The sequence below is a fragment of the Babylonia areolata genome, chromosome 4 (assembly GCF_041734735.1).
Source record: "Babylonia areolata isolate BAREFJ2019XMU chromosome 4, ASM4173473v1, whole genome shotgun sequence".
Lineage (NCBI taxonomy): Eukaryota > Metazoa > Mollusca > Gastropoda > Neogastropoda > Buccinidae > Babylonia > Babylonia areolata.
The window spans coordinates 10756881-10779260 of NC_134879.1; the positions used below are offsets into that span (position 1 = coordinate 10756881).

At 38.2% G+C, this 22380-nt stretch overlaps 1 protein-coding gene across 2 annotated transcripts; it reads left to right on the top strand.

Annotated features, from left to right (window-relative positions):
• The first annotated feature begins 22 nt into the window (after positions 1–22).
• On the top strand, positions 23–21311 carry LOC143280853 (protein transport protein Sec23A-like). 2 transcript variants are annotated; one of them, XM_076585573.1, is made up of 21 exons: positions 23–121; positions 3152–3385; positions 3653–3710; positions 3862–3948; positions 4435–4512; positions 6654–6812; positions 7350–7438; positions 7872–8016; positions 8437–8595; positions 10458–10573; positions 10946–11069; positions 11687–11857; positions 12423–12529; positions 13563–13716; positions 13992–14143; positions 14583–14670; positions 14969–15055; positions 15537–15692; positions 16170–16235; positions 16835–16858; positions 19048–21311. In XM_076585573.1, the coding sequence occupies exons 2-21, from the start codon at positions 3165–3167 to the stop codon at positions 19135–19137; spliced, it is 2331 nt and encodes a 776-aa protein (XP_076441688.1). In that variant the 5' UTR covers positions 23–121; positions 3152–3164; the 3' UTR covers positions 19138–21311. The 2 variants fall into 2 exon arrangements, with proteins under 2 accessions (XP_076441688.1, XP_076441689.1); XM_076585574.1 differs by lacking the exon at positions 16835–16858 and having other exon boundaries at positions 19048–21310.
• Positions 21312–22380: the final 1069 nt, after the last annotated feature.

The following is a 22380-nucleotide window of genomic DNA, read 5'->3' on the forward strand; positions in this document are numbered from 1 at the left end:
AAGAGTAATTTTCATGCCAATAGAGCATTGTGGGTAAACAGACGTGGCAGTGGGGTTGTTCGCACGTCGACGGTATCTTCGAAGGGTTATAAGTGACTGAACACGATTGACGTGGTCAAGGGTAAGTTGTTAAAACCGTGTGCTCTCAGCTGAAGCTGGCATTCTACCTAGAACATTTGTTTGATGTATGAAAATTTGGTCAGCGTTTTACTTCGCAGTTCATGTCCATGGTCACCAAAAAATAGTCGAAGCAGACTAACATCGGTAACGGATTCGCAATTGTTTTCTCGATAAGTACTGTTATACATTAGATTTTTATTGATGTTACTAAATCTGTGCGACATTTATCTACTTATGATTATAAAACTCACATTGAATCCTCTGTTTACGTGTTTTCTGTCTATGGCCAGGGAAAAGTTAGAAGTAACATGACTTCATGTGACCCATCATCAGTTCGTCTTGAGTCGTCTGCTAAGTCACTTCACAAATTTGATTCATTTAAATACAAACATAGGACTTTGGACAAACTTAAAGCATATATACCACTGTATATCAGGACGGCCTTAATAATTGGATAAGACATAAACTGTCATGACTTACATAGTTGTATTACTTTTAATGCTACCTGTGACAAAGTGAAACTGAAACTGTGTCAGTAGTGAGTGTTTAAAGCAATAGTGACAAATAACATTCTAAAGTTACTGGAGTTTTAGCACTGTTGAGTGTACCCAGCACATCACCGACATTGCCATGGCAAGATCTGCTGAAGACTGATAGACTACGCTTTTCCACAGATAGTTGGCTGAGCTATGGACTGTGTCCCTGTTCTGCCAACAGTTGGCTGAACCTATAGACTGAATGCCTGTTCTGCCATTGGTCAGGGGAAGTCGCTTTTGATTGCCTGTTCCAGCAATCTAGATAATTCTCCAACATTTTACAGTCACGAATTGATAGTTCATCATCAGTCAGTATGCCAGAAAACTACTACATGTGTCTGATTTGGTCATTTTGCGGTGGGCAGTTTGAATTTCCTTACTTCATTTTCTAAGTAGCTTGACGTTGATCCAGGATCGACCTGAATCTCTGCACTTTTTGTAGATCCTGACAAGATTGACTTAAATCCCTGCTACACCTGATTTTATTGCAGAATATTGCCATCTATCTTTCCTTCTGTTGCCTTGTAAATCACTCAGTCACTGGTGAACATTATTACAGATGGAATCAGCTGTCAAAGTGATTGTGGCCAAGTAAACTCCACTATAGTTGATTAGGCAAGATGGTTGTTGTCATAGTGATAGATGGTCATACTCTCCACTCCCCCCTTTGACAGTTACTCTAAGGATAGGTTAGGGTTCTAAAATGATCTGGGACCGATGCTTTGAACTGCTTCGAAAGCAGTAAAAAAAAAAAAATTCTGTGTTGCTGTTAAAACTGTTTCCTTCAATGAGCTCCAGTTGCTTTTGCTTTGAATGTGAAGATCTGCTCTGTGTTGAACAGGAAACGCACTTTGTGATAGGCGTAGAGAACTGTCAGGGGAATTACATTTTTGAGTAGAGGTTAAACTGACCATTGATAGAATACTGAATAGCGTCTTCATCTGCATAAACTATGCCCACAAACTCTTCCAATTGATACTGTTGCCAACTTTTTAATGTCTTTCTTCTTGTCACTAATGTCAAGTACATAAATCCACTATAGATAACAGGGTAAAGCTTCTCATTTATTACCTTGTTATGGAATTCTCTTCCAGCTTCAGTAGCTGCTCTGGCATTTTCTAAACTTCTGGAAGCTTTACAATCTTTACTCATTTTTACATGAATTTATTTCTTAACCCGGAGAGCGCGATGAGCCACGATCGTGGCTTTCCCGGTAAAGTGCGATGGGCCACGATCGTGGCTCTGTTTACATAAGGTCCGACATCGTACGGCTATGCTCGGCAGCCTTCGTAAAACTGCCTCGTTCTGGTGTTACTGCCTCCCTGCTTGTGTTTGCACAAACTTTGGCCGAGTTTATAAGTCCAGATCTTCGTATTTTTTGTAAACAATGAGTGACACTGAAGTTGACAAAGCTCAGGAAATGAGTGACCTTGTCACTAGTGATGATTCATTTGCTGACAGGGATTCTGGTGAAAACGGCTTTGTTATTTTGACACTTGGGCATGCTGGCTTGCTTGTTGTTCATTCAGTTTTGTGTCTCCAGCCACAAAAACTGGGGGGTGGGTGATGGGGGTGGGGAGGGGTGGTAAAGTGGGTTAGGCATGGGTCTATTGTGATTTCTTGACCAAATCAAGCTAGAAAACTGGAAATTATTTTGATTTAAAGCATTCTTGCTGCTTTTGAAAGCAACATGAGCTAAAAGAAAACATTTATTTCTGTTTTTGCCTGTGTTTGCATAAAGTATTGTAGATGTGCGCGTGCGTGGCGTCGGTGGGTGTGTCTCAAACAAATAATACAGTGCTTATAATTTCATTGTTTCAGTTATATTCATTTCATGATTCTGCAGCCAGAACATTTTCTGCACAGTTTAATGCCAATTTTGATATTTTGACTCTATAAAAGATGTGAAAATACCTATAAACATTGTGGTTGACGTTTTTGGAAAACAAGTTTGCAAAATTTGTTGTTTATATCCTGTGGAATATCTCCAACTACTTACAAGGTACAGCCTTTTTCTTACTTTTATCTGATTCTTCATTCACTCTACTTTCCAAAAATGTATAGGTTTACCTATTTATTCTTACTGATAAGCATACAAATGCCCCAAATCAGAGCACAGGTAGCGGAGGCAAACTATCCCTTTGTTTTAAGCATGATTTCTGGAAGTATGTTTTATTATATCCAGCACTTTGAGGGTTAAAGTTTGTAAACTTTAACCTAATGCGAGGGTCTGCAATAGTAGTCAGATTGGCTTGAATGGATGTCCAATATAATGAGAAGTGTGGCTTCCCCCCCCACTTCCCCTCCCCCCTCTTTCTTTCTTTCTTTTTTTTTTTTTTGTGTGTGTGTGTGAAGCTAAAGGTTGTTACTGGTCTTAGTGTTAGCCAGACTTGCATGAATCATCATGGTATGAAAATTTGTTATTCTGTATTTGTGACAAGAGTGGTGTATTTGCTTTAATGTTCATTTTGCTTTGTCAAAATACTTTTTTGCAGCTAGGTCTCCAGCATGGCCACGTATCAAGAGTTCATACAGCAAAATGAAGACAGGGATGGAGTGAGGTTCAGTTGGAATGTTCTCCCATCCAGTCGCTTGGAAGCGACACGCATGGTTGTACCCCTTGGATGCCTATTCACCCCTCTAAAAGAGAGGCCAGATTTGCCACCCATTCAGTATGACCCAGTTCTCTGCACTCGCCCAACCTGCAGGGCCATTCTCAACCCATTTTGGTGAGATTTTGTTTTGTTTTTTAATCATTATCATGACTTTGTGTCAGTAATAGTAAAACTAATACAATATAAATGGTGTTTTATCAGCTAATTATAAATTCAGAGAAGTAGAATATATATGTGTGTGTGTGTGTGAATAAATTTGAACTTGTTACAATATTAGAAAACATTGCAAATAGTGATAACGTGGTATAAAAAATAATTTAGAATGAAATTAATTTTAACTGGCATTATTTGACCTATTTCCATTTCCTCTTTCTCTTTCAGTCAAATCGACTACAGGGCAAAGATGTGGGCATGCAATTTCTGCTATCAAAGAAACCCGGTAAGTATGATAATAATGGCATATTGTTGATGTGTAGTTTGTGTGTGTGTGTGTGTGTGTGAATATGTGTGTGTATGTTTGTGTGCATGTTTTAGTGCACAAGTTTGTGTTCTGTTTGTTCATAAACATTTTCTTTTCTTATCTCTTTCAGTTTCCTCCTCAGTATGCCGCAATTTCAGAACAACATCAACCAGCTGAAATAATTCCACAGTTTTCTACTTTGGAGTACACAATTACAGTAAGTATAATCCTAATGGACAACAGTGTGTGTGTGTGTGAGTGTGCAAGTATGAGTGACTTTGCCTCTCTTGTTTATTCTTTTCTGCTAAAACCAATCAAAGAAAACTTGTTTGATGTAATTCTGTCTCTCTCTCTCTCTTTGCTTTTAGATGTGTTGATTAGTGGTGTTTTGTTGTTGTTTTTTGATTTGGTTGCAATCTGATCATATCCATGACTGCTTATTATGATTGCCGGATTTTAATATTTGCATTCAGTCATCATCATTGGGTTTCTTGAAAAATAAGTTTCAGTCCAGTTATTGATTTAAACCATTTACTGTAATGAACCAGTGGGTTACTATTGAAATAATGACTCAGGGAAAGGGAAACCCATGGACACCACACAGTGGTCAGACAACTTTATTTAGATTGTACGTTTTGTTACATTCACCATTTCTTGAAGACGAAAGATTGACGTGAAATAGCCCAAGTATGTGTCCCTACAGAGAGCCACATGTCACCCGCCCATCTTCCTGATTGTGCTGGATACCTGCATGGAGGAGGAGGACCTGCAGGCTGTCAAGGTAAAGATGATGGAATTGGAACTGTCGATCAGTGAGTGTGTCTGTATGTGTTTGTCACTGTGTGTTATATCAGTGAGACTCCTTGATCTTTGTGTGTGAGTGTGTGTGTGAGTGTGATTGACAGTTCCTGTGTGTGTGTCTGTGTGTGTGAAAGAGAGAGAGAGAGAGAGTGTTCATATGATTAATGAAACTCTTTGTTCTGTGTGTGTATGATTAATGTCACTCCTGTGTGTGTGTGTGTGTGTGTCTTTTTGTTTTAGACCTAAGTTCATGAATGATTGTGTAACTGGTTGCAAGTGATTATCTGAATGTGTTGTCTCAGATTCTTGAGATGTTTCAATTATTTGTATTGTTATCAGTACCTGTTCAAGTGGCATGTGATATATAAATTACACATTTTGAATTTTAAAAAAGCTTTTTTTTTTTCTTTCTTGCATAGTAGACTGGGCAGAACAGTCATTTTCCATCTGAACATTAGCTTTTTTGACTTACTTGTATAAACAAAGTGAGTATGTTTTAAACCAGTGTTTTGTTGTGTGTGTGTGTGTGTCCGTGGTAAACATTAACATTGCCATTTTCTCTGCAAATACTTTGTCAGTTGACACCAAATTTGGCATAAAAATAGGAAAAATTCAGTTCTTTTCAGTCATCTTGCTTAAAACAATATTGCACCTCTGGGATGGGCACACAAAAAATAAAAGAAGCCAAATAATGTGCAAACTGAATTTACTGTTTTTTTTTTTTTTTTTTTTTTCTTTAAACTTGGCACTTTGATCTGATATTCAGACACAGCAACAAGAGCAGTCATTTTTATCATGTTTTTGTTCAAACAGGAACTTCTTTCGCAAAGCATGGAAGTTATATTTCTGGTGCATGACTTTGGTGCAGATAGTAAAAAAGGGAAATTAATCTGTAATTAATGCTAGTGGGGTTAATTTGCTTTAAACTGATCTTTCTCATCTTAAACATTACATTTTGAAATTATACTCAATACATAAAAAGCTTGTGTGTTTTACTCTCAGTGTACAGGGCTTTCACTATGTTCATTCACCCAGTTGGTCTTTTTCGGAAAATACTTAATATGACGAGTGGACTTTATAGATCTATTGGCTGAGCCATAAAGGTCATGGGCAAAAATCAATTGCGTACACATATTTATACATATTCAAAGCGTATGCTCATATTCCTAGCGAGCATGAAGGACGCCATTTTGTTTCAAGTTGTTGACCTGCCCATTCAATCCTATATTCAGTCGACAATACACGATAACATGTGATGAAAAGTTTGAGAAGGAGACCGTTAAATATTTATTCAGAGAAAGATTTGTGAACGCCTCATCACTTACTGGATTATGCCCCAAACTGCCATAAAAATGTCAACAAAATCAGTCAGAATTCACAGTTAAAATTAATAAACCATGAGAGTTAATACCCTTGATGAAATGTACAAATTTCCAGTCTTGACTTTTCTAAAAATGAAGTCCTTTTCACTTCATACGACGTTTAGAAGTACTTGTACTTGGCTCTACATGTTATTAGTTTAACAAAATATTCAATTTTCGTATCAACTTTAAAACTATAAAACTAGACTGAACATAAAAGAGAAATTGAATCGACTGTGTCATACATTCCTGGCGGGTGTAACTAAACTTGTACATCTATCTAGATCCAGAGAAAACGGCTAAATGTTGCGGTGTGATTGGGGCGATAGCCATGTCTCCTTTACCGCGGAATTCTTAATTGCCCTTAAAGATTTTTTGAATGCCCAAGATACACCAGAATAATATGATTTAAACAGCATTCTCACTGCAAATATCGCAGTCGATTATTGCCCTTAAAAAAGCATGTTTAAATGTTAAATTTTTTAACGTCAGTTAAGGAGCCATGATAGTGTATTGGGTAAGACAGTTTCTTCTCACCTGAACATGCTGTGTTCGAATCTGCCGTCAGGACTTTTTTTTTTTTTTTTTTTTTTTCTTTTTTTTTTTTTTTTAACCCAAAGCTTTATAATAACAAATACAGAACACATTTTAATGATTAGATTTTTTTTTTTTTTTTAAGTGTATCACAAGTGAGTCTTGAAAGCCTTGCCTCTCTTGTTTAATTTAAACATTAACATTTGCATTTGCCATCTGTTGACAGGAATCTTTGCAGATGTCTTTGAGCCTGTTGCCTCCAAATGCACTGATTGGTCTGATCACCTTTGGCAAGATGGTCCAAGTGCATGAACTGGGATCTGAAGGCGTTTCCAAATCTTATGTCTTCAGAGGTACCAAAGACCTGAACGCCAAACAGATACAGGTAATTCATCCTCCATCAGATGGTGATGAGAGTCATTATGACAGTAACCTAATTGAAATGATGAGTGTGTATATTGTTTAAGTGTAGTGAATGATGAGTGATGGTAGAGGAAATGACCATATTTAATTTATTTATTGTAATATGACATAGGAAAGGAGTTGTTATGTTTGCTAGACCTGCATTAAAGAAAGCTAAAAGTGCTATGTGGACTTAAATGTTGTTGTTTTTAAATCGTCAGTGAAGATAGGTAGTAAGCTTTGCACCTGATAGAGCAGTTTCTTGGTTGTCAGAAAAAAATCATACGGAGCATTGTTTGTTCTGTACATGGCTGTATTTGTTTATTCATGTTTGTTTTACATGTGTTTCTTTTTTCTTTTTTTCTTTTTTTCACCATTTATGTATACTCAGGGTTCTTTATAACTTTTTGAAAAAATCAGTACGTGAAAAATATGACTTTTGCTATGTGATACCCATGGATCATGTCCAAAATTTTCTGTGCCCTTGTGAATTTCTCTAGTGGTTGTGGTTTTGTGACAGGAAATGCTGGGAATTGGCCGAGGCCCAGCACAGCAGCAGCAGAGAGGACCGCAGGCACCTCAGCAACAGTTCCAGTTGCCGTCTAACAGGTCAGAAACAAGAAACAAGGTGATTTGTACAAAATGATTGCTGGTCTGTCTTCTTCTTCCATTGAAAACAAAAATTGCCATAATCAGTGTCATTGTTTGAAGTGTCTTGCGCTGTGAATGTGTGTTCCATTTTCAGTGTTAAAATATTTTCTTTATTGTCTCCTTTTAATTGTAGATAATTCTTTTCCTTTTCTGTTACCTATTTCCTGCTGAGAACTTTGCCACTGAGTGCCCAGGACGGAAATTTACATTGCCTTCCGGTGTGCAAAAATGGGCTCTGGGGCGGATATTTCCATTTGTGTCATAATAGGAATTCTCTTAAGACAATAAATTCATGTGAAATTGTGATAATTGGATAGAGTGTTCATTTTCCTTTTAGAAAAGTATAGGTTATGTAAACTTTCCTTTATTGCATGACATGATTGCATGACAGATTCCTTCAGCCAGTTCACAAGTGTGACATGAGTCTGACTGATCTGCTGGGGGAGCTGCAGCGTGACCCTTGGCCTGTGGCCCAGGGCAAGCGACCTCTCCGCTCAGCTGGCGTGGCCCTCTCCATCGCTGTGGGACTCCTGGAGGTGGGAGCAAGGGCTTAGGATTTCTGTATCTTTTGCATGAAAATAAGTTTTTAACAACACACACTGAAAGTTTTCTTTTAACTTCTGGCATACAAGAATATAAGAGTGCATTCTTTTTGTTTATTCACTACAGTGGTGAAATATTTGTGATTGAGTGCCTGTGAGTGAAAACTGGTGGAAACACATGTACTCTTTTTGACCTGAAAGTGTACTCTTTTACTTATTAGAAGATGTATCATTGACTAAAGGTTTTTTTTTTTATAAGGTAGTGTGTTCCAGTCGGGGGATGAGAGATGGAGAGGTTTATTGTCTTGTGGCTGTTTCCTTAACATGGGATATGATATGTGCAGCATTCTGGTTTTTGAGAGGCAAATCTCAGTTGTGAACTAAACGTAAAACTGGTGAACCTGAATGTTCCAGTGCACTTTCCCCAACACGGGAGCCCGGGTCATGCTGTTTCTGGGAGGTCCGTGCACCCAGGGGCCTGGCATGGTGGTTGGAGATGAACTGAAGCATCCCATCCGATCCCACCATGACATTGAAAAGGACAACTGCAAGTACATGAAGAAGGCAATGAAGGTCAGTGCTCTGCATTTGGTGGGAGGTTTTTGTCGTTGTTGTTTTTAATTGGTTCAATTAAGATATTGAGGTGTTTGCTTTCAGATATTCTGATTTCAGATCTTAAGTCAGACTGAGTTCTTTGAAAGGATGAAAAAGTTAGCTTGTTTAAGCATTGAAAAACATTCTGAGCATAGGCATGAAAAGGATTGTTTCTATGGATTGTTTAACCAGTTCAGTGCCAGATAATTTTGTATAAAAAATTTAAAAAGTGCTCTCCCCTTGCCAGGGAATTTTGAGGATTCGGGGCGAAATAAATCACAGAAAATTCTAGCACAAAAGCTATGGGTGATACAGAAAGAAAGTAAACGTTTTTATGAAGGAAAATGAGTGTAGATTCTGCTTTTGGGCTTTTTTCCCAATTAGGTTGATTGAGGTAACTGTTCAGGCATATAAAGTCCAGATAATAATTTTTGTGCAACAAAAAAGTTTATTTCCACCTCTACATAATGACATCCATAAAGTAAAAGAAACAAAATACAGCTAGAAATAGCATGCCTATTATCAGATTACACCTGAAGAAGTAATTAAAACAGGCAAAAGTTATGAAAACAAATCACAGCTCCTGCAGACATATAAGTGAATGACTGCCCCAACAGTGACAAAGGTGGGTAAAGTCAACGTGAAAGGTCAATCACCGTCTCAGAAACTGAGCTGGCAAGCTTTTTGACTGCAGAGAATGTTTGCAAGTGAGAGGGTGAAGTTCTTTGATGACGTTCACTCCTTTCAAGTTGCACGTGGGCAGATTAAAGTGTCTGCGGTGCATCCGGCTTGCCACCTCTTAAACAAGTCTTCCATCTGATTCAGCAAACAAAAAAAAGCGTTAAAAACTAAAAGCACGTGTTTCACGGCCAGTGCAGGTTCAGCCCTGCGTTTAATGAAAATCGTGGGGCATTGGCAGCTGTCGATTCCCTTCTGTCTGCTTTGAAATGTGAGTACTCTCTTCCCAAAAGCCACGCCCTCTTGATGACCTCTGGCTGGCATGCGACCTATCGTCTTACATCACTCCTCTCCCTCTCCTCCCCTTCTTCAACGCTGGCTGCACATATTCTGTCAGTCATAGCCACTTGTTCAAAAACGCTGTCTGACGATGGATGGACTAAATTAATATCAAACGGGCTGTCAGTTTCATCACTGTTGTTGTCAACCACCTTCGTTTTCAAACCAATCATCAGACTAGAGAGATCCTTCTCTATCACGAAAGTTGTCCATAATCACAACCAGAGCTTTCAGAACTGTGTAAATCTGCTGACTGTGACTATTTGCTTTTCTGGACACAGTTGTCATTGCATTTTTTTGCACATGATGCAACCCCCTTTTCCATGCGCATATCACATGGTCAGTTAGCAAATTATTATCGAGTAGAAAGGGGCCTTCTTCCTGATATATGTCCATTTAAATACTATTTTCAGTATACATACTAAATAGTATTTTTATAATTCAGACACATCAAACTAACTGTTCAGAGTCTGTTTATGTTAATTGAACCAAACTCCTATGAAGGAAAAATCGGAACATTTACAGGACATCAGTGGACGTCTTATAGGCACTATGGCAACACTTTTTGTAGGACGTCAGCTGATGTCTTATAGGCACTCGAATGGTTAAGAAACAGGTGATGCTATGAGTTTGAATGTTAATTTCTTCACTTTCTCAGCTTTTGGAACAGAACAAGACTGTACCATCATAAAGTTGCTGAGTAACATTCATTACAAAATGCTGTTGAAATACAGTAGCACTGACATTTGTTACGCTTATGTATTTGATTCTTGTGTATCAAAGTCTTGAAGGGTGTTTTCACATTATGTACTCCTACTGTTCAGCACTACGAGGCCCTTGGGAACCGAGCGGCCAACAATGGCCATGTCATTGACATCTACTCCTGTGCCCTGGACCAGACAGGCCTGCATGAGATGAAGTTCTGTCCCAAATACACAGGGTATGTTTGCCTCTTTGAGATGGCCTTTTCCTCCAGCTTTTGTTTGATTTTGTTTTCTTTATGCAGGTCACCAAATAATTTATAAAAGTGGCAGGATTTGCTCTTGTTTCTTACTATAGGTAACAATAGATTGTTTTAGAGAATAAATAGGAAGTGTCTGGAGGGAAGTGAGTGAGAAAATGTGTGTAACATTCTGTTTGAAATTTTGTTAATTCTGGGGACTATTGTTTATAAAACAGATAAATAAAATTGTGAATTGTATGCATGTGTGTATGTTGAAATAGAGATTTTTCTCAGGCTTTTGAAAACTAGAATTGTTGAAGGTCCTGAGAAAGTGGGTGATGGTTGCCATGAACTGACTTGTGCTTGCAGTGGTCACATGGTGATGGGTGACTCGTTCAACACATCGCTTTTCAAACAAACCTTCCAGCGTGTCTTCTCTAAGGACCAAAAGGGGGAGTTCAGGATGGCCTTTGGAGCTACACTTGAAGTGAAGGTGACATTTGGGATTTGTTTGTGGTCCTGTTATGTCCTCCATTCTTTGGTATTCTGTGAGGGAATCAGTGTTTGGGGGAAAGCGTCCAACTTGCACATTTTAGGCTGACTTTATTCTCTGTGTGCAGTGAGTGAGTGTAAGTGCCATGTGTTGATGGCGCATTTATCATCTGCCAGTATTGTTCATTATATAAATGAACAAGGCCATCAGATGAATAGGTCTTCCAAATTTGTTGTTATCGTTGACATTCGATTGCTGCATTCATTCCATATTGTATGTGGTGCAGTGTAGTTGAATCCAAGCAATTTGATAAACACATTATAGTTTTTGTGCTGCATACTTTCTGATAATGAGTAGTTTATACAGAGAGAAGTTGTGTTTTACCACTTGAAAGCATATACTGTTCCTCTCTCTCTCTCTCTCTCTCTCTCTCTCTCTCTCTCTCTCTCTCTCTCTCTCATTTTTCAGGGTGTAAAAAAGACAAGATGAAAATATTTAGAATTACTAATTTTAGAAACAGGATGCAAGTAATTCTTTTGTTTCTTGGAAAGTTGACATTTTTTTTTACACCATGATTGTTTCTTGGAGCCGGTAGGCATAGTGTGATGTAATTACAGACTTCCCGAGAGCTGAAGGTGTCTGGAGCCATAGGGCCGTGCGTGTCACTGGGGGTGAAGGGTCAGTCCGTGTCGGACACCGAGATTGGTCTGGGAGGAACATGTCAGTGGAAGATGTGTGGACTGTATCCCAACACCTCCTTGGGGGTCTTCTTCGAGGTGGTCAATCAGGTGTGTATGCTTTTGTTTGTGTCATTGTCTAAGGCTTGAGAATAATCTTACGTTCTTAGTGATTTGTTTCTTTGTTATCTTGGTTGGGTTTTTTCCTTTCTTTTTTTTTTTTTTAGAAGCCAGTAGATTCATAAAAATCCCATGCGGAGAGATAGTGATTTGTTGGTAAATATGGCATGTCTCAGTTGTTTTCAAGACATTTTATAGTAATTTATAGCTAGATGTGTGGTGTCTCAATTATTTTCCAGGCATTTTGCAGTGATTCATAGCTAAATGTGCCATGTCACAGTTATTTTCTAAAATTACTTTGTAGTGATTTTATAGTTGAATGTGTAATGTTCCAGTTATTTTCACACATTTTGTAGTGGTTAGTACAGAGTGGTTTGTAGCGAAATGTGTGATGTCTCAGTTATTTTCAAGACATTTTTTTAGTGATTTGTTACTAAATGTGTTTTGTCCTAGTCATTTTCAAGACATTCTGTAATCATCTGTAGCTAAATGTGTTGTGTCCCAGTTATTTTCAAGACATTTTGTACGACTAAATGGAGGAAATGTTTGGTTCCAGCACAATGCCCCCATACCGCAGGGAGGTCGTGGCTACCTGCAGTTCATCACACAGTACCAGCACTCCAGTGGTCAGCGCAGAGTCAGGGTCACCACAGTGGCCAGGAAGTATGTTTTGTTTCATTTCTTATGATTGAATAAATTTGTCATTGAAGTATGGGTTGTTCTTTCTCATTGATGGATTCTTATGAACTCAGTTATTTGTGGCTATTTTTCTCTTCTTTTTTTTTTTTTAACATAAATAAACTGTTTTTAGTACACCAAGTGCCAGAAAGCATGTCAGAAATGTTTTTAATTTCAGTTTCTCAAGGAGGCATTGTGTTTGGACAAATCTATATATGCTACACCTCATAACCAGCAGCATAACCCAACAAGCTTAGTCAGGCCTTGAGTGCATGCATGTATATTTGTGTACCTATAGGAATGGAATTTGCCAGATGACAACCGTTTTGCTGCTGTGGGTTCTTTTTTTGTGCGCCAAGTGCATGCTGCACAGGGGACCTCGCTTTAATTATTCATCGGAATAACAAGATGCTCAGTTTGATTTTCTAATCAAACTATGGAGAGGGCGAGATCAGGGAAAGAGTCCAGTCCCTCACCAACACTGTATCGGCAGATAAGCATCGTAACCATTCTGCCACTTTCCTCCATCAGTTGCACGATACTGATGACTTGATTTTGAAAAAAAGAAAAATACCTATGGAGGAATGTTAGCTTTTTTTTTGCTCTTCAGAATGAGGACATGACCTTGCACTGTGAAAAAGGTCTGATGATGGCATTGTCAGCATTTTTTGTGATAGCATTCAACAGAAAGGGAAAGGGCTGATGGAAACCCTATATATTTGTATGGGCTTGACTCAAGTTTTCACTTTTGAGATCCCAAAGTTAAGTACCTGACAACTGAAACATTGATGTTTAAACTGATGTGATTTGATGTGAAAACCATTCATTGTATCATGCCATTGGTCAGCATTTCATTGTATCATGCCATTGGTCAGCATTTGATTGTTTCTTGTTGTTTTTGATACTGTGTTTTTGTGTGAGGGTGGTGCTGTGAACACACAACCTAAGTGTGGCATTTTGTTTGAGCCCTATATAAATCAGTTTCATGCATTCATTCATTCATTCATATGGATTGCAGCTGGGCTGATGCCAGCACCAACATCCAGCACATAGCAGCAGGGTTTGACCAGGAGGCAGCGGCGGTGTTAATGGGCCGCATTGCTGTGTACCGTGCTGAGACAGATGACGGGCCAGACGTTTTGCGCTGGCTTGACAGGATGCTCATCAGACTGGTGAGTTTTGTGGGCTGTTCTTTTAGTTAAACATTGAAGAATTTGTTCATGAATCAGTGCAAGTGAGTGTATGTATGGAGGTTGTTTAAGGTGCGCTCTTCTGTGCTTCATTAACAGCTTGCATATGGGTCTCTCTTTTTTCATAACTTATTTTTGCCCTCTAAAAAGTGAAAAAATGTTGTGGTTGTATAGAGTTTTCTGTCAAAATGAAAATTTGTTTCATGAGGTGATATTTGGTTTTTCATTCATGGCTATCTTATTGTTCACTATTTCAGTGCCAGAAGTTTGGAGAGTACCACAAAGATGACCCAAATTCCTTCCGCTTCTCAGACAACTTTTCACTGTACCCACAGTTCATGTTCCACCTGCGTCGCTCGCAGTTCCTGCAGGTCTTTAACAACAGCCCTGATGAAACCTCCTATTACAGGTTGGTTGTCAGTAAGGAATGTATAGAATAGCTAGTGAAATACCTGTTATAGTGTAGTGTAGGAGTACAGGATGGATGATGAATAGAAGAAAATATGCTTTGTGCCATAGCTTTTGTCATAAATATTTCCTTTTCCCTAAAGGACATGAAAGTTTTTATATGACTGCTCTCGTGGTGCAGATATTATGCAGCAGTTCTGCTTTTGTTTAGATTCACTATTATGATACCCTTAGTGTCTTTGACTATGCTTACAACATGCTTACTAACAAAATTTTGGAATGTAAGCTCATAACTGTTACACTTGTTAAAAAATGTAACAGGTTATTTACCATGAATATAGCTCTTATTTTATACTGATTAAAAATGTTTGTTTTCAAACCTGTGGGAGCTCATTTTCCAGTTGCATTGTAACACTAATCCTCTTTTTACTTTGTTTCAGACACATGCTGGATATAGAAGATCTCACCCAGTCGTTGATAATGATACAGCCCATCCTATATGCCTATTCTTTCCATGGTCCTCCAGAGGTAAGCATGACAGGTTTTTTAATTGCACTGCTGTTCTTGTGGTGTAATAGTATGCGGTAATGTGCTTACAGTCCTAGATTAAAGCAACTTGGGTCTATCGATTTGCTTTGTTGTACAAATTTTGCAGTTGGCACAGTACTAAGACACCTAGGCTGGTCATTTGCTCAGCACTAAGCAGTCATTCCTTTTGCCGTTGTATAATAAACACCCACCCGCCCCTCCCTCCACCACTACCACCTCCCCTTGTATGTCAGTTTTCTACATCTACTAAGTACTTTGATGTTTTGTTCCATTTCAGCCTGTACTGCTGGACACCAACAGTCTGCAGGCTGACCGCATCTTGCTGATGGACACCTTCTTCCACCTAGTCATCTATCATGGGGAGGTCAGTGCCTCTTTGTAAAGTGTAAGTGGGTAACCAAAATAAGGCTAGTCAGTGTGATTGCTTACCACTTTGCTCATTTGAAATGAATGAGAACAAGTTTTTAAAAAATCGTGTTGGTGTGTGTAAGAGAACCATAAATGTTCAAGGTTGGTAGTTTTGTGTGTGTGTGTGATCATCTCAGCATGTATCAGAACAGTAACAGTTAAAGGAAGACAGTTTTCACATATTCATGTGTGTGATTTTCCATGCATGTGTCAAAACCATAATCATGCAAGGTTCTGTCATATTTCAGTTTATTTCATGGAACTTCAGATTTGGGAATCTAGGCAGATTTGTTATTCAGATTTTTGTCACCTGAGTTCCTGATACTGCGATGCTCATCATGATTTAGTTTATCTGCTTACAGTGTATTTGCAGATCTTCATTTTGGCTAGTCAGAGAGAGAGAGAGAGGGAAACAAAAAGATGTTTGTGTTTGACAGACGATAGACCAGTGGAAGAAGTCCGGGTATGCTGACTTACCAGAGTATGAAAACTTCAAGCAGCTCCTTCAGGCCCCTGTGGATGATGCCCAAGAGATCCTGCAAACCCGCTTCCCCATGCCCAGATACATAGTCACAGAGTTTGGGGGCTCTCAGGTCAGTACACAGATGGGTCTCTTGATGTGTGTGTCAATTGTTTTCTTTTTGTTTTGTTTGTATCATCGTCATCAGTTGCTGTGGCAGTGCCAGTCTTCTGAGTCAGTTTGTGATGACGTTTTTTGTTTTAGATTTAAATGACTTTTCTTTGAGAAGCTACGGTAAACTCTTGATTTGTAACAGTGGGCCTTTTAAAGTTATATTTACTTGTTTGCAAACTTGTGGGTAGAGCTTAGCAACAGTGACTTGAGGTTGGTTACCTTTCTGTATTTCAAGAAGCAAAAGGTATTGTACTTGTTTATTGTTGGTTTGAAAATGACAAATCTGAGTTGAGATTTTCATTTGATCTCCCATCTGTATATATGCAGATTAAAAAAAAAAAGTTTTTGAATTTGATTTTTATGTGTATTTCGGGATATTTTAAATGTCTATTCAGATTATTTGATAGCAGACAACAATATGACTATTGTGTTTCAGGCTCGCTTCCTGCTGTCGAAAGTGAACCCTTCACAGACACACAACAACATGTATGGCTTTGGACAGGTCAGTACTATCCTGGGTGGTCCAGCGTGATTTGCATGTTTAGCCAAACATTTGCTGTGCAATATGATTTTTGCGGCATGAGCTGGGCATAATAAGCTTATTTGTGCACAGACATGTTTTATTATTTTAAGTTTATAGATAATAGATTGAATAGTGTTGTTGTGTATCAGAATCAGTTTTTTCTCTAGTGTTTACAGATTATGTGTGTGTATTATTTTGTATTGTGTGTCAGCAATAAAAGGGATTGACAGATAAGAATATTTTTGATTCTGGCTTTTGGGATAATTGAAGTATTTGTTAAAGATAATGGAGGTTTGTCTGAGTTGATCAATTTTTTATTATATCCATTGGAAAAGACTCACAAAAGTCCAAGCCATTTTACAATATCCCTACCACATGTAAGGTATTTAATTCTAGAATATTAAAACATTCCTCCCACTTTCATGTGAAGTAACTGAATTTTCCTCCAGGAAGAAACATTTTGAATATTACTCCTATTTCAACGTTAAATAGGTGTTCATCACTTCATGTCAGTTTATTTGAAGTTGTTATGAACCTTTGTAACTTCACATGTATTAATTCCTGTGTTTTTGATGTAGATTGTCACAACCGGTGGGCCTGAGGTACTGGAATTATTATATATTGAAGGAAAAGGGATGGAAGAAGGGATATAGATTTTTTTATGGTTTTCTTTGTTTTGTATGTGGTGTCTTTTCCTGGTCTCCTCCCCCCTTCACTCCATTTTAGTGATAACCATATCTTCATTTATTGTTGTTTGGCATGGGATTTCCTACCCCCTTCTTTTTATCATGCTTTATGTCAAGGAGGAATGGTTTTGCATGTCTGTGAATGCCAGAAATCACATGTGGCAGATATATCATTCTTAACCAATCATTCTATACCCCCTCCCATTACTCTTCATCTCTTTGCATGCTCTCATGTTTTTTTTTATTTATCATCAACTGCAAAAAGTCATCAGAAAGTTATCAGTAGAAATTAAACAATCGTTTTGTTTTTATGAGATTTATCTGTCACAGTTGGAAAAGAAAGTGATGTGTATGTTAATTTTTACACAAGCGGTGACTTCCATGTTATTTTTTAATATGATAGTGAATTAAAAAAAAAACTGTTAGTGTTTATCATGGAGTTATTTCAATGTTTATTCAAGTTGTCATGGTGTTTGGTTTACCATTATATCCATGTTTTGCGATTGTTCTCACTTTGCTGCTAGCTGAGGTGGTGGGTTCCATGTTGTACGGGTGTCTGTAGGGTTGGGGCATTACTCTCAGTGTACTTTGGTCCTGGTCCTGGTTGTAGCATTTTGTGGTGGTACAAGTTTCCCGAGTTTGATCCTTGGTGCACCTGGTGGGTTAAGGATGGAGATTTTTCTGATCTCCCAGCTCTACATATGTGCAGACCTGCTAGTGCCTAAACTCCCTTCATGTATATATGCACGCAGAAGATCAAATACACATGTTAAAGATCTATCAGCATTTGATTGGTTATGGGAACAAGAACATACCCAGCATGCATACCACCGATAACGGAGTATGGCTGCCTGAATGGCAGGATAATAAACAAACGGTTATACAAGTAAAAAGTTGCATGTCTGAGTATGTGGGTGTGTGACTGAAACATGACTGAATGACACAGGAACCAAATGATGAGTGCTCTTGGTAGACTACCCAGGTAGACAGCCTGTTGTGCAAATGACTGTGTTTGTAAAGGGCTTAGAGCTTGGTCTGCGATGAGGATGTGTAAGTATCTGTATCAAATCCTATTTTATATGGCGTTAAAGATCAGCACACACAAGATCAGACTGCAGATGGTAGGACAGGTGGATGACTTCTTGGGTGATTCTTTGATCAAGTCAGGGACAATGACTCAAGTCCATTTGATTTTGATATTCAGGGGTACTTTTCTTCTGTGTTGGTGTTGTGATGTTAGAACAAACATGCTTTGTCTAAAATTGCTGAGGTTCAGAGGAGCGTGATGTAAATGTTTTCACAGACACTTCTGAAAAAAAAGAAAAGTGCATACAAAATGATAGATACCTGGCTTGACTCTTTGGAAAAGACAGGAATCTCTTTCTCCTTTAGATTGTTATGTGGCTGTAAGACTCTCTCTCTCTCTCTCTCTCTCTCTCTCTCTCTGTGGCTCTCTATGTTTCACTCATTCACTGTCCAAAATGAGATAGCTGAAACATGCAAGTTCATCACACAGTCTGACAGAGTACTTTTACCCACATTGACTGTTGCTTGGAAACTGCTAGTGTAAGTGATTAAGAGAAAGATGAATATACCCATAAAATCACCCACCTGCATGAATGCATTTTTTAGCCAGTAAATATATCAAAGAGAGAGTGTCAGCACAGGCAAGATTTATTGCACTGAAGAACACTACAAGAGTGTCAGCTCTGGCAAGATTTATTGCAATGAAGAACACTACCCCACATGCATCACCTGTCTATGTGGATGTTGCAGTGACTCTTCAAGCCATACCCTGTGAGTGACGAGGATTGGATGGTCATGGATGTTTTGGACTTTCTCTCTTCATATATAGAGTGCTCTTTTAATGTCAGCACAAGAATGGTTAATCAGTTCAGCAGTCTGTGAATCTCCTACAGTTCTTATGTCTTTTGCCTTTTTAAAAAATATTCCAGGTTCTCTTATTAGGCCACTCATGAGTGTCACATTTGTCAGCATTATGACGTTTTAAACATGCTTTAGTGTTGACAGTCTCTCTGAAATGAAGTTTCTCCACTTAAAATATAAAAGCCAGAGGTTCAGTTTTTGTTGTTGTATTGTTGCAGGAATCTGGTGCCTCTGTCCTGACAGACGATGTCAGCCTTCAAGTGTTCATGGAGCATCTGAAGAAGCTGGCCGTGTCCTCGTCCTCTTGATGTTTTGAGGACGACAGCACTGCCGCCACTGTCACATTACTTTGACATTCACTCACACACTGGGGAATGCAGGACTCCATGGGCTCTTGTGTCAGCAGTTTCCCATTTTGTGATAAGTCTGTGCAACAGTAAAAATAAGCTTAATGATTTGACATTTCAATTTGGTACAAGGAAATACACTTGTATTAAAGTAAGGACAAATCATCTTCAGAGGTAGATATCAAAAAAATGTAATGGAAAAAAAAATCACACACATTTTGTTAATGATATGATTGACTGTCCAGATCTTAGGCAGGGGAGGTTAGAGTGGTCATTTTCTGTGAAACCATGTGCACATTATTCATACAGGTATCTACAAACAGTTTGTGAAAGAATTAAGACATCATGTGGCTTTCATAACCGTCTATCCTTACACATACACAACATCAACTGAAATTTCATGCTCTTGTCAAGGCATCAAGCACAGGAAATTATTTTTTACCAATGATTGGCATGAGTGAAAATAAGCAGACAGCAAATTGTTTCTAATTGTCAGCTAATTTGATATGTTTGTGTGACTGCAGTAAAAAAAAAAAAATGTATTAAAAAAATGGCAAACCTTTAAACACCATATTATAGCACAGAATAGTATGACTTTCATTGAGCACTTTGTTTAAACAGTAAATGTGTGATATTTTAAATACAAGTTTGCTGTTCTGATAGTAATATCTCAACATAATGAGCTCAGTTTCAAATTTTTGTTGTAACATTTTGTCAGGCCAGCACTCTTCAGGAGTTTGGTCAACAACAGAATTGACTATGAAGCTGTTGAATTACATTAGCAATGCACTTTACCAAGCCCATGAAAGAGTCATGATGGAGAATCAGTTGACACTGACCATGGCTGGAAACTTCAAAAAGTGAACTTTTTTGTTTTGTTTTGGGGGTTATGGGGGTGTCATTGAAACAGTCAGCTTACTAAAGAGTAAATCAACAGCACTTCAAATGTCATATTCAAACGACTGAATGCTTTTTTGCTGTTGTAATAATTATACATGAGAAAGGTGTTTTTTTAAATGTTCGTCTTTGTTTTGCTTTTGTGTTGAGCTTTTTTTTTCTTTCTTTTTTTTTTTAAACTGAAGCCTGTGGGAAAAACAAAAACAAAAAACCCTGGAGTTACGGGGAACCCAAAGCAAGTAACTAATACACCTATTGACAGTTGTAGTACTAAAGGACATGGTGGTTGGTCAACTCTTAAGCAGTGCTTTCATTTGCATTTATTAATGAAACTGGTGTATAGTTTAGCCTTAAAATTGCAAGTTGAATGCTTGTGTCGCATTCAGTCAATGATATTACAAAGTTTTTATTCCTGGAGCGCATCATGCAGAATACAAAATAAAATCAAGTGGTTAAAAGTGCTGCCGTCAGGTTTCTGTTCAGTGTTACGACTCAAAAGAGTACAGGTGCATCTGTTATATAGGCATGCTTTATTTTTCTCTTTCTCTTATCTAATTGTAGTCTTGTACAGTCAGTCCAGATACAAATTAGTTGTGCAATGTTCAGCGGTGGCTAGGTGGATGTCTTTAGCAATTGTCTCACAGTATTGTGTACTTCTTTCCTTTTTTTTTTCTTGGCATGTGTTGTTAATCGTTTCTGTAAAATGATGCTACATCTGAATACCCTGTATTAATGTAAACTTCCATAAAATGTTAAGCATCACAGAAAAAAATCCTAGTAACTTAATGTTGTCAGAATTTAAGGATTTTGTTACATTGACTAGAGTGCTGTTGATCGGATTTTTCCCATTTTGTGTTGTCATCTGAAACTTTTCATTTGAATGGAATGTTTTCAGCTGCTTTAGTTTTGCACAGTGGCAAACAACTTTTTATAGCTGTATGGTATATAATTGCTTATGTGATGTGTCAATGGAAACTGTCTTACTACCTTGCTGTTGGTTGATGGAAGCAAAATATTTTGTACCATGCATGTCAAATCTCCGATTTACTGTGTTTTAGTGTCTGTATCTGCATGCAGTTTGAGCACAACACAGGTTAAACTGGTCCTGCAACAACCTTGGCCCTGTGCATCACAGATTCTGCCTCTTCGAGTCCATTGCCAAGGACAATTTTATTTGAGATGTGTGCTTTTTTTTTTTTTTTGTATAAGGGGGCAATGGGTGGGGAAGGGGGTGGGGGGGGGGAGGGTGTGTGTGGATGGGAGGGAAATGATGGATGGACAGGGCATTTACATTTGTTCCCCTAATAAAGCAGAACAAAAATAAAGTAAAAAGCGGATGTCTTGACTTTGTGAACAAAAAGGGCAGGCATGAGTGTTTATTATTTATTGCTTTTTTTTTGCTTTTTTTCTTTTTTATCGCAAAAAGCATGCCTTATTTCGTTTACAACTTCATGGATTGCAAAATGATTGCAGGTGAATTAACATACAATTGCAAAGCAAGGAAAGTAGCTGCCCACAGTGAGGGGATAACTTACAAATTAGAGAGGGAGATAAGAATTCTTTAGATTAAAAAGGCAACAAACATTTTCAAGCTGCTATTCCACAACGCTGAAGAAATTGACGCAACATTCTTGTACAATGATGCTCTTCAACAGAACGCACAAAACCACCACACCTCACTGATGCACAACATCAGGAACTGGCCAATACTAGGTCATTACTTGCATTCAGCCAATAGGGCATAAGGAATGGTTAATGCTGGGGACTGAAGGGGAAGGATTATTCATGTTTTAAATTACATGTATTACATTGAAGAGATGGAGCAATGGTTTTGTGAATACAGCACATGCCTTGGGGTAAAAAAAGGGGTCCAGATTGAATTCACTGACTGACCAGGATATATTCTCAGTGGTTGTAAAGGTGCTAGTCTTTCAGATGGGAGTCAGAATAGAGGTCCCATGTGCAGCATGCACTTAAAACACAGAAAAGAAATCATTTTAAGAAGGGTTGTCCCTGGCAAAAACAGAAGAAAAAAATCAAAACAAAAATGCTGACAAAGAAAAAAAAGAAGTGAAACACCACATAAGCATGACATCCCTTTCCAGGAAGAGCAATGCAAATTTAAAAGGAAAAGGAAATTTTCTTCCTAAAATTATGTTTAAGTAACATACATACACTGACCCACCAGTGCAGAATCCAGCAGGGGTCTGATTCCTGTCCTGTGCAAACTACTACCTGCCTATGCGGAGAAAACGAAAGCAGCTACAGCCAATAACCTCCCGAAGTAGGTTACCTCCCCTTTGCATC